The sequence below is a fragment of the Procambarus clarkii genome, chromosome 29 (genome assembly GCF_040958095.1).
Source record: "Procambarus clarkii isolate CNS0578487 chromosome 29, FALCON_Pclarkii_2.0, whole genome shotgun sequence".
NCBI classification, from domain to species: Eukaryota; Metazoa; Arthropoda; class Malacostraca; order Decapoda; family Cambaridae; genus Procambarus; species Procambarus clarkii.
In genome coordinates, this window is record NC_091178.1 from 1,679,568 (window position 1) to 1,697,067 (window position 17,500).

Sequence of the window (17,500 nt, forward strand, 5' to 3'; positions counted from 1 at the left end):
TATAAAACCGCGCGATATTTTGCAGTTCACTTTAGAAACTAAGGTGGCCTCACCCCCGAGGTGTCCCCCTGTGGCGGAGGTGGGACCACCAGAGGGACCTTCACGTCCTGTTCAAGACCACATCACGCCTCTCCACGCCTGTTTTTATGAGGTTTTAGCGTGAGAAGCTAACACCTAGCTGCGGGGCCCTGACGTCACCAAGCGGTCACTGACGTCACTGCATCTTTTCTCCTCACACCTCGCCCGGGCTGTGTGCCGAGATTTCATTTGCATGATGACTCGTCTTCGACGTCACGGGGAAGACAGTGACGCTGTTGGGTTTCCAGTAAGCGGATAGGCCCGTCCATGACGTCACTTTCTGCCCACGTTGCTTAATGACATCACACTGACCACGTTGCTGTTCGGTAAACAGTTGCCATATATGAGCTGATGCTATCATGCGGGGTCCCTGCTGTTGTTTTTTTCCCCCTTTGACGTGCTAGTGTAGCTAGGGAGGGGGTCGAGGCGTGATACCACCGGATGGCTGTCTGTCTGTAGCTTCTATCTATAATGCTCTGGATATGAACGTCGGTGGCTTATTATACTTGGCGGACAAGCAGCCAGCAGCAGCAGCGTCATTCTTCACCGCCACATGGAGTGAAACGCTGGTGGGTGGAACACAAGTGAAACTTGTTTTTGAAGGTCTCTGAGAGGCTCTAGCGAGGACCTTTTTTTTCCATGTATAAGAGCAAGGGTCAGAAAATAACCGACACCCAGAGGGGCACGAGCAGATGGTGACGATTCATTGCGCACTTCGAGATGCAACAATGAAGGGCTTTGTAACGTAGCATGAGGCAAGTCCTTTGTTGAGTGCATCTTGCAAGAGCCGCCGCTAGATATAGCCGGCCTCGGTATTGGGAAAGACCGTCTCAAGCCAAACGAAACGAAAAATCATCAAATTTTATATAAAACTGCTTCGGCTTTATATATGACTTGACTAAAGTTGGTCACGTGGCTGAAGGCATCTTGATCTTCCGGAGGAGTATATCAGCTTTCTCTTCCTCTCTTTTCTTTGCTTCCATGTCACATTCCCTGCATTAGTCTTCTTCCCTTCCCACCCCGATTTACCTTTTCCCATCCTCTCCATCCTTACTCATCTTTCCTGCCTCATTCCTCTTCTCCCCTCCCTCATTCCTCTTCTCCCCTCCCTCATTCCTCTTCTCCCCTCCCTCATTCAGTTTCCCTTCTGCTTCATGCACTTCACTCCTTCCTGGCGCAGTGCGCTTGTATTACAACATGGTCTCACGTAGTTTTGACTGCATTTGGAAAGGCTTACTATAGGCCTATACGAGGCTGGTGAAGTAGCTATAACACTAAAACCATTATAGTGACAAGCAGAGAGGGAGGGAAGTATCACGGGAAAGCGCCAAGCCATTACAATTATATAGCACTTGAAAGGGGGATCAGGATAAGGATTTGGGATAGGACGGGGGAAAAGGAATAGTGCCCAACCACTTGGACAGTCGGGGATTGAACGCCGACCTGCATGAGGCGAGATAGTCGCTCTGCCGTCCAGCCCAAGTGGTGTTACCTGTTTCGCGAGTTACCTCAGGAGCTGGGTAACACGTAGCAGCTGGCGGGTGTGTTCCTGAACCCCTAGTGGCCACACCGGGAGTTCGGGTTACATGGGAGATACTCGGGCAGGTCCGGGTTACATGGGAGATACTCGGGCAGGTCCGGGTTACATGGGAGATACTCGGGCAGGTCCGGGTTACATGGGAGATACTCGGGCAGGTTCGGGTTACGTGGGAGATACTCGGGCAGGTCCGGGTTACATGGGAGATACTCGGGCAAGTTCGGGTTACATGGGAGATACTCGGGCAGGTCCGGGTTACATGGGAGATACTCGGGCAGGTTCGGGTTACATGGGAGATACTCGGAGAGACAGGTTCCCAGATTGGGAAATAACCCGTATGCTGGGAAGTTCAGAATAAACCCAGTTCAGTGGTTAGGCGCAAATTATTAAGCACAATTTGAGAATATGAATATCAGAGGGCTACGGCGAGCTAGTTAACGTTCTTCCAACAAATAAGTGTCAGAAACATTGTTGGTATTTTCTAAATTAGTCAGGTTCCTGCAGGAGGTAAGATAATTATCAGAAGAAAGCACTAAGTCACTTCGCCAGAGGAAGATTACCAAATGACCTCCAGGACTTGTCCACCTTGTGGGACGTCCTCTAAGAGACGGACAGACTGGGCGGCTCCTACGAACCTGGAGCCAGATTCACGAAGCAGTTACACAAGCACTTACGAACCTGTACATCTTTTCTCAATCTTTTTGAGAATTTTTTCGATCTAAATCGGTTTTGTTTACAATTATTAAACAGTTAATGAGCTCCGAAGCACCAGGTGGCCGTTTATAACAATAACAATAGTTGATTGGTAAGTTTTCATGCTTGTAAATTATTTAATAAATGTAACCAAAGCCGTCAATGATTGAAGAAAGATGTACACGTTCGTAAGTACTTGCGTAACTGCTTCGTGAATCTGGCCCCTGGCCAAGCGTCCAATTTCGTTCATTAGGAAGACGATAAAGATGCCATTACCGCGCGCCTGTGACCTGTTATAAGTATTTTCTGTATTTCAAAAATAGTTCTGTGGTCTTCCTGTTGTCACCTCTCGTCGTGCCTTAGTGTCCCGGATTATTACTCATGGTTGTAGACTACATCTCCTTAGCCAGGGCGCCTGACAGCTGGGTTGACAGCGCTTCGGATTCGTAGTCCTGAAGCCCTGGGTTCGATTCCCGGTGGAGGCTGAGACAAATGGGCAAAATGTTTCTTTCACCCTGATGCCCCTGTTACCTAGCAGTAAATAGGTACCTGGGAGTTAGACAGCTGCTACGGGCTGCTTCCTGGGGGATGTAATAAAAAGGAGGCCTGGTCGAGGACCGGGCCGCGGGGACGCTAAGCCCCGAAATCATCTCAAGATAACCTCAAGAAGCCTAACTGTAATGGGATCAATAGTTGACTATTTCCTGTGGCACATTCCAACCAGTTCAGCGTTATTTCTTACTGTTTTGTAATGTTCGCCCGTCGTAAAGCTGCCGCGTACATTCCTTTCATAATTAAACCGTTCGCCTCTGTTCAACCAGCAGTAATTTGGTACCAGGATGTTAACTGATTGGTGGGTCGTGTTCCAGGGGAAAGTAATGGGTAAGGCGCACCATGAGCTATGTGAAGGGAAAACTCCCAGACTCCTAAGAAGAGTCAGAAGTCGCCTGTTCCTGTACCCACATATGAAAAAATGAAAAAATTAAATAGACCAAGCTGGATTTACAGAGAACTGTGGAACTGTAACTCTACAGATAACTGTGGAGTCAGAGCTCCCGAGGCCGTCTCCATGTATGCACTGAGAGTTAAGCCAAGTTTCACGCAGAGACCAAATTACCTTTGTAAACTTTAGCTTGCACATGGGAAGATATGGTAAAAAATATATTTGGTCTATTGGCCACCGATGTTATTCATGTATTTGGAATATTAGCACTAAACTAAGGGCTTTAGAGCGGTAGATATGCTGCTTCGACCAAACAACGAACAAGTCAACGAAAACAAGTTTTGATGTATCCTAGACTACACGAAAAAAAAAGTTTGAAGGAGTTGATGGAGTTGACCATCAGAGAGCCAGCCACAGCCAGTGGCCACAATCATCTGCTTGCCGCCAGAGGTGAACGTGAGGGTAGGAAGGCCAACTGGTGACTTGATAGCGAAGCCTTGTAGTGAGCTCGTGCTGGTAAAGGGTATTGTCGTCATCGGTGAGTTGTGGCGGTCGTCGAGTGTCTTGTAGCAGTTTTAGTGTGTGGTGGTAACCAATATTGCGTTACGGTGGTCAACTATATGACATAATATAAATATGTTATTATATATTATATATATATATATATATATATATATATATATATATATATATATATATATATATATATATATATATATACTACATTAAACACTTTAGAAACTCAGGTAAAACTAGCACCTCTGAGCCTCTGAGGTCACGTCGCAGTTGTACCCCCCCCCCCTCGGGGTCACCGGGGGTCAGCTGCACAGGACCTGTGACACCGTACCATGAGTGCACACACCTGAGTGCCTCGGAGACTTACGTGGTTTACGAGACAATCCAGAATATTTATATGGTAGACCAACTCACAGAGGAAATCCGGCGTTGACGTTAGATGAAAATGGGTTGAACCAGATGATGTGTTTTTGCCTTGAAGGCGGGACAGTAGCCTCGCGTGGCGCCTGTGTTTGGTTTGAGGGGTCGGGAGGAGTGGGTGTGGGGGAGAGGATTGTGGAGGGTGGGGGTTAGTGTGGGGATTGTAGAGGGTAGGGTGGGTGAGGAGAGGGGATTGTAGCGAAAACTGCTGCGTCGGATTAAGGTCGTTTGTGGGGGGGGGGGGCGGAGGTGCGTCTGGCCTAATAAACTGACGATCTGTTACTTTGAACGTGGGGAAAGGATGGAGGGTGGGGGGGGGGATTGATTAATAGGGCCTGGGGTTAGGTTCGGCCGTGTAAGGCAAAACTGTTGTTACCTGGTGTTTTGGGTATACGTGTAGTGGTGGTGGGAGTATCCCTTGTTCCCTCAGCTTGTGAACATCATCAACGCTGTTGGGTTGATAATACTCTATCAATGGGTAAATGCGGATTGGAGAATGGAACGGTTGACTTGACTGGTGGGTTGATCGGTCGAGTCGTTTGCCTTGGATGTGTGACTTTTCCCACATGGGCGTCTGTGCCGCGACAGCTGGCTACATCCTGTCAGGGAAAAGTTCCCACCACAAACTGCTTGCGTGGTTCCTAGCCTTCCCCTACCCCCCTTCCCTACCTCCGCCTGGAGCCTCCAGGTGGGGGCTCCACCCTGGAGCCTCTCGAAACCTTCAAGGCGTGATAAGGGAGGCGCCCTTGGTGGTCCCGTATCACTATTCACCTCGTAATTTGTTATTTTACATCAATCAAGAAAGTAGCTTAGGTTAAATTATGCACATTTTTTAATTGTTTTGCTTAGGCCTACTGGTTTACTGTTTACATACATTAACCAGGCTCTTTCTTTCTCCACAGATACGCTTAACCTGAGTGGTGGCAGTTGGAAGGAGTCCACGCCGCTGCAATCTTCCATGACTTCCTCCACCAGCAGCAGTAGCGGCATCCACAGCTCCTCCCTCCTGCCGGGGGCGGCCCACGCCTCGCTTCTGCCGGGGGCGGCCCACGCTCACCACTACCTCCCACAGCCCTTATGGAACTTGGCCTATTAAGGGCGCTACGCTTACCGAGCACCGGGGCCGCAACCATAGGGGCCTGGGTATTCCACCTGACGAGGTCGCTGACGGGGACACCATGACAAGTCTTGTTAATTAAGAGAACACTCAGGCAACATGCGAAGCAGAAGACGAGTGACCGACACTTGGGACACTAGGAAGTGTTCACCAGACTGAGAGACGGCTTGTTCTACTGACTTAGTCCCCTTAGCTCACCTCTACCCTTCATGAGACTGTGAGACGTCTTGCTCTACTGACCCTTAGCTCACCCTTAGCACTCTCCTTGAACTGATTTGTATTATTTTACTAGAGACCTCCAGAATCCTCCGAAACCCTGAGCTTTCTAAGAAACCTTTCCAATGGACCTCTTGATATCATTTCGTGCCCTTACAAGACACGCCTAAGAAATCTTCAGGCGACTTGTACCTAATAATCCATTTACCATCCCTTCAGCCCTCTCTCCTTTCCCAAGCGCCCCCTACCCGCGGCCCCAGCGTGCACTCTCAGAACCAACACTGTGCTGTGATATGCCGTGCTGGCCTACGGAGCCTCGTCGCCATCGTCAGTCCTCGTCGTGGTCATCGCCATCATCAGTGTCGTCGCGAATCATTAGCATAGCAGCGAGACGACTTATGTGAATGCCGGCGGCCAATAGCGGCAGTGTTTACCTTGCCGTCATCTGGCCGCTGAATCCGTCTTCGTCACTTGTGATCTTCAGCGTGGTCGAGTCGTGTTGGTGTTGCAGCTGTCAGGTCTGGACGGACAGCCAACACGCACACACGGCCGCGCGAATCCTCAGCCCTTCTTCCTTCAGTTGTCGTCGTCGTGTTTGAATTGTCATCGTAGTGTGTAGTTGTCTTGGTAGTGTTAGCCAGAGTCATTACGGAGGGACGAGTCATCGCTGCGAGTCATCAATCTTTATCCTCTTCCTCTGGACGCTTGACTTTGCAGCGAACAGCTCTAGCGAACATCTCTCTCAATTTAATCATCATCCTAGCCTATGCTAAATATCTCATGGTGTACTTTTAAGTGTGGAAACTTATGGGTGTGCTTACGTACGGGAAAATTTATAATGTTAATAATAATAATAATAATAAATATAATAATAATAACACAGGGGTTAGTTAAGTCAGTGTGTGTTGTCAACCCACTTCGTTAGTTGCTAGTGAACTACTATTCCAGTCACTCCATCCTATGGCAATATTACACTGTTATCTACACCCGCCCCTATGGAGAGTATTCGGGAACGGCACTTGGGGGTCTAGTGTAGCGCTCCCAGGGGGCCCCAATACATTCCTTGGCTCTGTTGTGGATGGTCGCGGCTCTGATGCATCCTCTTGATAAGAAATACTATTCTCGAGTGCTGTTCCAGAATACGAAAGTCTTGCACAAACGATGCTTCAGACATCAGTGTACTAAGCTTGTCGGCATTAATTAGTGTTTTGTAAAACTGAGTAGTTTTTTTTTTTTAATACATAAGGTAGACAGAAGTGAAAGTAAGACCCGTGTTAGGAGTAGACTAAGTGTTAATTTAGCTCTTCTTGGAAAAATAATAAAAATACGCTTATTAGAATCCGTGAACCAATCTTGGTCATTCACTCATGTCATTCATTTTAGATTATAGTTAGGTTGTATATTTAGTCTTAACCATTAAGTTATACTAATTTTGTTATTTTATTTATAGAACATGTTTAAGTCAATATTCGCTCCTCTGAGTTATTTCATATTTTTACACCATTGTCAAGATTTGTAAAAAAAATCAGTACAATCCAGTTGTGTCATTCATACTTAATTTCTAAAGTACATCTGTATGATTTGTGCATTTAAAGCAAATGCATCATTCGCTTCATCTAATGTAATGATACATTGTATCAATGTCTTAACAATTTATGGCTTACTGAGTCACTGTCAGTGAAAAAGATATCTTAGTCGTGGCATTGTAGGTGTACGTAAGGATCAAGTCATTGTAGTGCATTCACGGAGAGAGCTCTTAATTAATATGGTTCAAGAGTGTTGTGATTTTATCCTGTGCCCAGTGGCTGCTTCATATTGACGCAGCCTATGGGCCCCCAAGAGCTATGCTGCTTAGGGAGTTTCTTGTTATGTCTGAGGATACCGAAGTCTTTGCCGTGTAGGAGGTTAGGAAAGCTCCTCTTGCAGGTGGCTTCAGAGTTCTTCATAATGTACAGGACTTCACAGATCTCTATGCTACCTAAAAAGCTCCCAGTTGTATAGGAAACTTTTGAAGTTTATAATCTTTACGTTGTACTGTTTGGGAACCTTAGCTACTACTCAAATATAAAATACTTTGGGTGCTTCAAAGTTTTCACGATGATGGGGTCTTAAAACAGTTCAGCACCCATAAGACTGTGAAGTCCTAAGTTCTTCATGGGTTGGGCTTAGAAGCTCAAACCTGGAGGCTTCCTGATAACCGGTGGTGATGGCGCCAGAAGCTTTGACGAGAACTTGTGTCTTCTTTGACTCATGGAATGTATGTTTTAATATTTAAGATAAAAGAACAATCGAGGTTCGTGTGTCGTCTCAGGTGGACACACACACAACGTGGACCTCTTCGGCAGGATCAGTAACTCATAGTGGTGCCCAACCAGAGCCTGAAGCCCTCGGGTCATGGCTGCCTTTTGGTCTTTAATAGCTTCTGGGCGCCATCCGAACCGTTCCATTGTATTTTTTTTTTCTTTTGTCTTGAACAGATGCCAAGATGCTACAGGAACGTTGCAAATGTTACCTCCACTTTATGTCTATTGTGTAAACTTTCTTGAAATTAAAAGACTCACAAGCGACTTGAGACGTTTTACGTGTGTGATGCGAAAAAATGAGTTTGCATTTTTAGTGGTTAAGGGAATATCAAAAGTTTTACTTGTCGGCGGTAACAAAATCACTGTTAATGATGGCTTTTGAGTTGTAAAAAAATTTGGTTTTATGTACAGAGACTGTCTGCACCGCGTGACATTTACGCCAGTGAATGAAAGCTTATTTTTGTCCATCTCGAGTCGCTGGTGAGGTCATGTTCAGTGGATTCTTGTGACGCACTTGGTGTTTGAAGGTGTCAACTCTGCGTGCAATAAGTCTTTCAAAATGTTACGACTGCAACAAAATGTACTGGTTGCAAGGCAGCTTATGTTGATTAGGCTTCTTTTAGACTCAGACCTATTTTTGTGATGCTAACTTTAGCTTTGATGTACATATGTACAAAATGTACAAATGTACATAAAGGAGCCGAGTTTGTTTGGAAACAAATTGTATCTGTGATTCATTTTGGTGCGTTGGAGACGGTGCATCTTAGCTTGTAAATATTCATATTTGTATATTTAATGTGTACAGGAAAGTAATTTTGCACTTGTGCTTGAATTTTAACGTGTAAAACTTGTGATATGTGAAAATAAAACTAAAAGGCATTTAGTGGAACCTTTCTCTGTCCTCATTCTTGCCAGGTAACAAAGGATGCAAGCTAAGAGAGAAGCTTTGTCTATGTAACTACAACTCTTATATACCTCGATGTCTGATATAGATAACGAAGCATGTTGCCACACATGACCTCTTCTCAATCTCAGTACAAAACTAATAGAAACAATCGAAGGAAAACAAAGTGGTTTTTTATTATTTTCATAATATTGGTTATATTTTAATATATTTAAAATGGTTAATGCTCTCTCCACTGACCTTATTGACTGCCCAAAGAAAGCTACAAGGCGTTATGAGCAGCAGGGTGAAAAGTTCATCTTACGGTGAAAAGAAAGGGTGCGGAGTCAAGACCAAATGGAGCCTCCTTTCATTAGTCAAATAATGGAGACGTTTAAAAAAATAATAAAATAAAAACACGCTGAATAGCCTACGAGTTGCAATACACGGCCCAATGTCCATAGCTAAACAACACGAGGGTCACACTTCAAAATCACAAACAATAAATGTACATTAATAAACACTCGTAACCAGAATAATTTGTGATGAAAAAAAACCCACCACCAAAACTATATAAACATTTCGAGAAGTATTACAGACTCGAAATTATATCTATTACAGGAAGTAATACAGAAAAACGAAAATGAAACTTGTTTGGTAGCAGATATGAAAGAAGGCCGAGCTTGTACTCTGACTGGAACCCACAGAGGAAAGCTAACATAATAAAATACAGCCTCCCTTCCTTCTCCCCTCTCCCTCCCCCCTCCCGGTCTCATAAGCCCTAATACATATTGTATACGAGCGCTGAAACACTCCTCCCACTCGAACACGATGCCCGTATTGACGGAGATCTGTCAGTGTTGCCGTCCCAGGGAATACATTTTTCCATTTTCGAGCCACCTAAATATACCACAATCTGCCAGTCAAGCCGTCCCCGGTACGGTTAACTGGAATAGGAATGGGGAAGTAGGGAAGGGAGCGCCCATGTCTGGGGCTTGATAAATGCCAAAATGTTTTAAGGTAAACTCGGGGAGGACTCGTGGAGCGTGCGAGGTGGGGCGGCTGGCTGCTCAAGAGCTGCCACACCGGTTCTCTCTCACTACTTAAATAATACTATGTAATTGATATCCAAACACTGCCTTAAGTAAAGCTCTTATAACTGTGCACTTCTGATTGAATCGCGGCTTCTAGTTTATGCTCAGGCGAGCAAGACGTCTTATGGATGAATCTATGTTAATATCCACAATTTTACACATTAAATGTCATCGCAGCATAAGATTATTAAAACTCCGCATACAAGCAATCATGTTGATAGAGGCAAGCAGAGATTCGCTTGATTGTTGGTTATATAAACAAGTTCTCGCTCAAGTCTGTGTTTGCACGCCTAACACACACTTTCACACAGGTGTGCACGCCTAACACACACTCTCACACAGGTGTGCACGCCTAACACACACTTTCACACAGGTGTGCACGCCTAACACACACTCTCACACAGGTGTGCACGCCTAACACACACTCTCACACAGGTGTGCACGCCTAACACACACTTTCACACAGGTGTGCACGCCTAACACACACTCTCACACAGGTGTGCACGCCTAACACACACTCTCACACAGGTGTGCACGCCTAACACACACTCTCACACAGGTGTGCACGCCTAACACACACTTTCACACAGGTGTGCACGCCTAACACACACTTTCACACAGGTGTGCACGCCTAACACACACTCTCACACAGGTGTGCACGCCTAACACACACTCTCACACAGGTGTGTGCACGCCTAACACACACTCTCACACAGGTGTGCACGCCTAACACACACTCTCACACAGGTGTGCACGCCTAACACACACTCTCACACAGGTGTGCACGCCTAACACACACTCTCACACAGGTGTGCACGCCTAACACACACTCTCACACAGGTGTGCACGCCTAACACACACTTTCACACAGGTGTTGAATATGTTAACCTACAATGGCATTAATTTATTTGCATTAAAACATAGGAAATAACACTTCGCTAGTGTTCGCTGCTGCACAAAAATTTGTCCGCCCAAGCATACAAGTCTTCCAACACGGGAAAGCCTCGTATGACCTCAGAGCAACGCGGTCAAGCACCTGGCTGTGTGACGTCGAATTATGAGCTGACGTTCGTGGACCAAGTACCGAGTACATCACCTGACGTGGCTGTATAACGTCACGTAACCTGTAAAGTGTAGCATAGAGTAATGTGTAACCTGTAAAGTGTAGCATAGAGTAATGTGTAACCTGTAAAGTGTAGCATAGAGTAATGTGTAACCTGTAAAGTGTAGCATAGAGTAATGTGTAACCTGTAAAGTGTAGCATAGAGTAATGTGTAACCTGTAAAGTGTAGCATAGAGTAATGTGTAACCTGTAAAGTGTAGCATAGAGTAATGTGTAACCTGTAAAGTGTAGCATAGAGTAATGTGTAACCTGTAAAGTGTAGCATAGAGTAATATGTAACCTGTAAAGTGTAGCATAGAGTAATGTGTAACCTGTAAAGTGTAGCATAGAGTAATATGTAACCTGTAAAGTGTAGCATAAAGTATAACCTGTAAAGCAAAAGGCTTCGAAAAATTCCTAGCACCAACTTGTCTGACGAAAAAAAATCAGAACTAAGGATATTACCAGTCATCACCTTTATTACACAAATTGATTTATCCTAACATAGAAAAACGAGGGTAAATATAGACTAAGTTGCTCTAGCATTTTGTGATGTATTTTATTACCTCGTTAACCTTACTTGAACTTGAACATTACAAAAAATATTTCATTGAGTCCATCATGCGGCTGTGGGTGAGTAGGAGTCAAAGATGGCTGAGTATTGCTGTGACGGAGTGGTGTCGTAACATATGCCAAGCCTGGTGCTTCACCAGCGTCACTCCACAGGGTGCCAAGCCTGGTGCTACACCAGTGTCACCCCACAGGGTGCCAAGCCTGGTGCTACACCAGTGTCACTCCACAGGGTGCCAAGCCTGGTGCTACACCAGTGTCACCCCACAGGGTGCCAAGCCTGGTGCTACACCAGTGTCACTCCACAGGGTGCCAAGCCTGGTGCTACACCAGTGTCACCCCACAGGGTGCCAAGCCTGGTGCTTCACCGGTGTCACTCCACAGGGTGCCAAGCCTGGTGCTACACCAGTGTCACCCCACAGGGTGCCAAGCCTGGTGCTTCACCGGTGTCACTCCACAGGGTGCCAAGCCTGGTGCTTCACCGGTGTCACTCCACAGGGTGCCAAGCCTGGTGCTTCACCGGTGTCACTCCACAGGGTGCCAAGCCTGGTGCTACACCAGTGTCACCCCACAGGGTGCCAAGCCTGGTGCTACACCAGTGTCACCCCACAGGGTGCCAAGCCTGGTGCTTCACCGGTGTCACTCCACAGGGTGCCAAGCCTGGTGCTTCACCGGTGTCACTCCACAGGGTGCCAAGCCTGGTGCTTCACCGGTGTCACTCCACAGGGTGCCAAGCCTGGTGCTTCACCGGTGTCACTCCACAGGGTGCCAAGCCTGGTGCTTCACCGGTGTCACTCCACAGGGTGCCAAGCCTGGTGCTTCACCGGTGTCACTCCACAGGGTGCCAAGCCTGGTGCTACACCAGTGTCACCCCACAGGGTGCCAAGCCTGGTGCTACACCAGTGTCACCCCACAGGGTGCCAAGCCTGGTGCTTCACCGGTGTCACTCCACAGGGTGCCAAGCCTGGTGCTTCACCGGTGTCACTCCACAGGGTGCCAAGCCTGGTGCTTCACCGGTGTCACTCCACAGGGTGCCAAGCCTGGTGCTTCACCGGTGTCACTCCACAGGGTGCCAAGCCTGGTGCTTCACCGGTGTCACTCCACAGGGTGCCAAGCCTGGTGCTACACCAGTGTCACTCCACAGGGTGCCAAGCCTGGTGCTACACCAGTGTCACTCCACAGGGTGCCAAGCCTGGTGCTACACCAGTGTCACTCCACAGGGTGCCAAGCCTGGTGCTACACCAGTGTCACTCCACAGGGTGCCAAGCCTGGTGCTACACCAGTGTCACTCCACAGGGTGCCAAGCCTGGTGCTACACCAGTGTCACTCCACAGGAGGGACTAAAATAGTGCCCCGCATTAAAACAAGTCTCGTCACCACATGTAACAGTCACACGTTTACCAAGACATGACAGAGCTGTATATAGAGCACAGAGAGTGACAGAGTTGTATATAGAGCACAGAGAGTGACAGAGTTGTATATAGAGCACAGAGAGTGACAGAGTTGTATATAGAGCACAGAGAGTGACAGAACTGTATATAGAGCACAGAGAGTGACAGAACTGTATATAGAGCACAGAGAGTGACAGAGTTGTATATAGAGCACAGAGAGTGACAGAGTTGTATATAGAGCACAGAGAGTGACAGAACTGTATATAGAGCACAGAGAGTGACAGAGTTGTATATAGAGCACAGAGAGTGACAGAACTGTATATAGAGCACAGAGAGTGACAGAACTGTATATAGAGCACAGAGAGTGACAGAGTTGTATATAGAGCACAGAGAGTGACAGAGTTGTATATAGAGCACAGAGAGTGACAGAACTGTATATAGAGCACAGAGAGTGACAGAGTTGTATATAGAGCACAGAGAGTGACAGAGTTGTATATAGAGCACAGAAAGTGACAGAACTGTATATAGAGCACAGAGAGTGACAGAGTTGTATATAGAGCACAGAGAGTGACAGAGCTGTATATAGAGCACAGAGTGACAGAGCTGTATATAGAGCACAGAGAGTGACAGAGCTGTATATAGAGCACAGAGAGTGACAGAGCTGTATATAGAGCACAGAGAGTGACAGAGCTGTATATAGAGCACAGAGAGTGACAGAGCTGTATATAGAGCACAGACAGTGACAGAGCTGTATATAGAGCACAGAGAGTGACAGAGCTGTATATAGAGCACAGAGAGTGACAGAGTGACGCCTCTATACACAACCTCTCCCGTCGCATCTTAGATCAGTCATCATCACCATCACTGAAATCTATTTACTCGCCTCGGAAAATGTAAGCAGAAGTGAACATAAATAGAATATAACGAGCTACTTCACAATAACGAATATTTATATGAACGAATCCTCCCACTACGAGTGTGTGCACAGTGACTGTGAACTGGAGCGACGGTGAACTGTGTTTACTGTTTGTGTCTGCAGAATCGAGCTCTTAGCTCCTGGACCCATCGTTCTAACCAATCTCTCGTTCCTCTGTTATATCTACAACATATTATGTCACACACACACACACACACACACACACACACACACACACACACACACACACACACACACACACACACACACACACACACACACACACTTATATACCACATATGTCAGGCCAATCCTGGAGTATGCGGCTCCAGCATGGAGTCCATATCTAGTCAAGCATAAGACTAAACTGGAAAAGGTTCAAAGGTTTGCTACCAGACTAGTACCCGAGCTGAGAGGTATGAGCTACGAGGAGAGACTACGGGAATTAAACCTCACTTCGTTGGAAGACAGAAGAGTTAGAGGGGACATGATCAACACATGATCAGTGGTAGTAACAGTGTCTCTATAACTGGGTAGTAACAGTGCCTCTATAACTGGGTAGTAACAGTGCCTCTATAACTAGGTAGTAACAGTGCCTCTATAACTTGGTGGTAACAGCGTCTCTATAACTCGACATTACCTGCCCCTACGTCACTTACTGCACTTAATGGTAATCAGCGTAGGTGATTCTGAGGCACATAGTTTGCTTAAGGGCCCAACTACTCGAGCTAAGGGCCACACGAGACAGCCCTGAATGCTCTTCAGTAATGCTATCTGAGAAATGTAACCATTGGCCTCAGCTGTCAGTTCATATCAGAATGATAATTACAATAATACTCCAGGTATACTCTAGGTACACTGGGATATACCATATATACTCCTGGTATACTCATTCATACAAAGATTTTAATTAGGGAGGAATCAGGAAAACTAATTGGTGTATTTTTGTCCAGTTTAACCCCGAAGGGAAAGATTTTTGGGCATCAGTAATTACAAGAGTGCCAGTTACCAATTAGATCAACAGGAACGTTAATTGGAACCTCAAGTTCACAGTCCTATTTTGAGTTACAGGACGTATAGTGTACTCTTAATGGCGGGTCTTTCTTGACACACTCACTGCCCACCCAAGTGTCAAGGGCGGTCTCCGGTCCACTGGTGAGGGAGAACATGTTATTTTGTAACCCATTACAACGTGAGGGTAAGGAGTCATGGCTGACGTAGTGTGAGGGGCAGGGGTTGTGTGTGTGTGTGTGTGTGTGTGTGTGGGGGGGGGGCAGGGGTTTTGTGTGTGTGTGTGTGTGTGTGGGGGCAGGGGTTATACACAGCTAGAACTGTCTAAAACTTCGCAGAAATGTCGAGCTGACTCACAACACGTCCACTTGCGTGCATGAGTCAAGATTCACATTACTGGACGAGCACCTGTGGAAATGAGTATTTTACTCACAACACTCAGCTTCCTGGAGCACCCCACAATGGAGGGAATTTTAAAACTTTTGGTCGCCCCCCCCCCCACCCTCCCGACCAGCCCCCCCCCCCCCCCCTCCCCCACTCTCCCGACCAGACACAACTGATTTATCAAAGCGTCAACTCTGGCGCCCGTGTATAACCAACATTCTTCCCCTCACCCAAACTTTTTTGTTTCACTTGTAATTTCCCGGAGATTGTATCTCCGACCTCGGTAACAAGAGACCAGATCCGTGTGGTGGTGGCTGTCGAATACTGTACAGCTTCAGTGTGAGTGTATATCTCTCTCTCTCACACACACACACACACACACACACACACACACACACACACACACACACACACACACACACACACACACACACACACACACACACTAGGAAGCAGCCCGTAGCAGATGTCTAACTCCCAGGTACCTATTTACTGCTAGGCAACAGGGGCATCAGGGTGAAGGAAACTCTGCCCATTTGTTTTTTCACCGGCTGCCGGGATCGATCCCTGGTCCCTAGAGCGCTGTCCAGTCAGCCAGCCAGCCCCTACCGAAAACTGTGTGTGCGTGTGTTAGAGAGAAATATATATAATAGACAAAATAAGGGAACATAGACTGGTTAAAAAGGCGGGGTCCAAGAACTAAATTGGTCGATTCTGCAGGCATAAATAGTAAACACAGACACACAGGGCTGGTTGCTGAGTGAATAGCTCTAGACTCGTGGACCTAGGGCCCGTGGTTCGATTTCCGGCACCGGCAAAAAACAAATGGGCAGAGTTTCCTTCATCCTGATGCATCTGTTACCTAGCAGTAAATAGGTACCTGGGAGTTAAACAGCTGCTACGGGCTGCTTCGTGTGTGTGTGTGTGTGTGTGTGTGTGTGTGTGTGTGTGTGTGTGTGTGTGTGTGTGTGTGTGTGTGTGTGTGTGTGTGTGTGTGTGTGTGTGTGTGAGGAAGAAATGTATGTAGTAGATATAACAGAGAACAATTTGTCAAGAGTCAGAAAATCAGACAACAGACGGTTAAAAAGATATGTTCCAAGAGCTCGATGGTATAGACACAATATACAATACACAGTTCCGTCGTGGAGCACTTTACTCAAAAAGCACATTTAGAAATGTCAAAATGTACCTGCGTTTTCAAATCGAATTACACGAGAATTATGTGGAACTGGGTAGAAAGAAAAAAAAAAGTTAAAAATCTGAACGTAACGACGCTAGAAGAAGACGAGAGAGAAAAGGAGTGATTCTGACGTGTAATACTGAGGGAAGTGTTTACAGTAAAGGGCGGTAGAACAAGAGAGTATGGGGGAGTGTTGCACATACACGGACCTGAGAAATGTGAGAAAGTATTCATTTAGCTCAGAAGTACAGTGGGAATGAGACCTGGTTGATACCTGCTTGATGGGGTTCTGGGAGTTCTTCTACTCCCCAAGCCCGGCCCGAGGCCAGGCTTGACTTGTGAGAGTTTGGTCCACTAGGCTGTTGCTTGGAGCGGCCCGCAGGCCCACATACCCACCACAGCCCGGTTCGCCCGGCACTCCTTGGAGGAATAAATCTAGTTTCCTCTTGAAGATGTCCACGGTTGTTCCGGCAATATTTCTTATGCTTGCTGGGAGGATGTTGAACAACCGCGGACCTCTGATGATGTCCACCAGCATTTTGTGGGACAACTTAACAATAGACTCTCTTTAATTTTTGTTCCAGCGTATTCCCTCCATTAACAAGTGGTTCATATCCATTAATAATTTGTTCACGTCATAAATTAATTACTATCTACTCATAAACTACTTAATTCAGAAAAGACCTGGGTAAATACTGGTCTGTAAACAGGGCAAATGCTTTCTGAATCACGTCGCCTGGTAACATAACAGACTCGCTGGGTTGTTTCAAACGTAGACTCAACAAATATATACAAGGATGAATTAGATACAACAAGGGGTCGTCTGCTGTTTTTAGAGGAGAAATTTAGATTAGAAATTATTGCATTAGACGAAGGCAACTAGAAAAGCGGGGTCCAAAAGCTGAAGCTTGACCATGCAGGCATAAAAGATAGGCGAGTATACGCATGCACTCACAATGCGTAGCCCTATACTCGGAATTTCGAGCCTGTAACCCATGCCATTTAAAGCTGACAATGAAGATGAATGACATATTCAAGTTAATGTTGTATATAAGAACTTGGCAGGTTCTTAATGAGTTCTTATCATTGAGGAGCACAACCGGCTCGCCATCATTCTGGTGACAGAATGTTATTTAATTATGTTTT

The 17,500-nt window shown here is 46.3% G+C and overlaps 1 protein-coding gene across 2 annotated transcripts in view; it reads left to right on the forward strand.

Annotated features, from left to right (window-relative positions):
• The window catches only part of LOC123764943 (ecdysone-induced protein 74EF), a 28,494-nt gene extending 19,788 nt beyond the window's left edge, over positions 1-8,706 (forward strand). For both annotated transcript variants that reach the window (XM_045753168.2, XM_045753169.2), the window contains one exon: positions 5,090-8,706. In XM_045753168.2, coding sequence (XP_045609124.1) covers positions 5,090-5,283 — 194 coding nt within the window. In that variant the 3' untranslated portion in view covers positions 5,284-8,706. The remainder of the gene's footprint in view (positions 1-5,089) is intronic.
• The last annotated feature ends 8,794 nt before the right edge of the window (positions 8,707-17,500 follow it).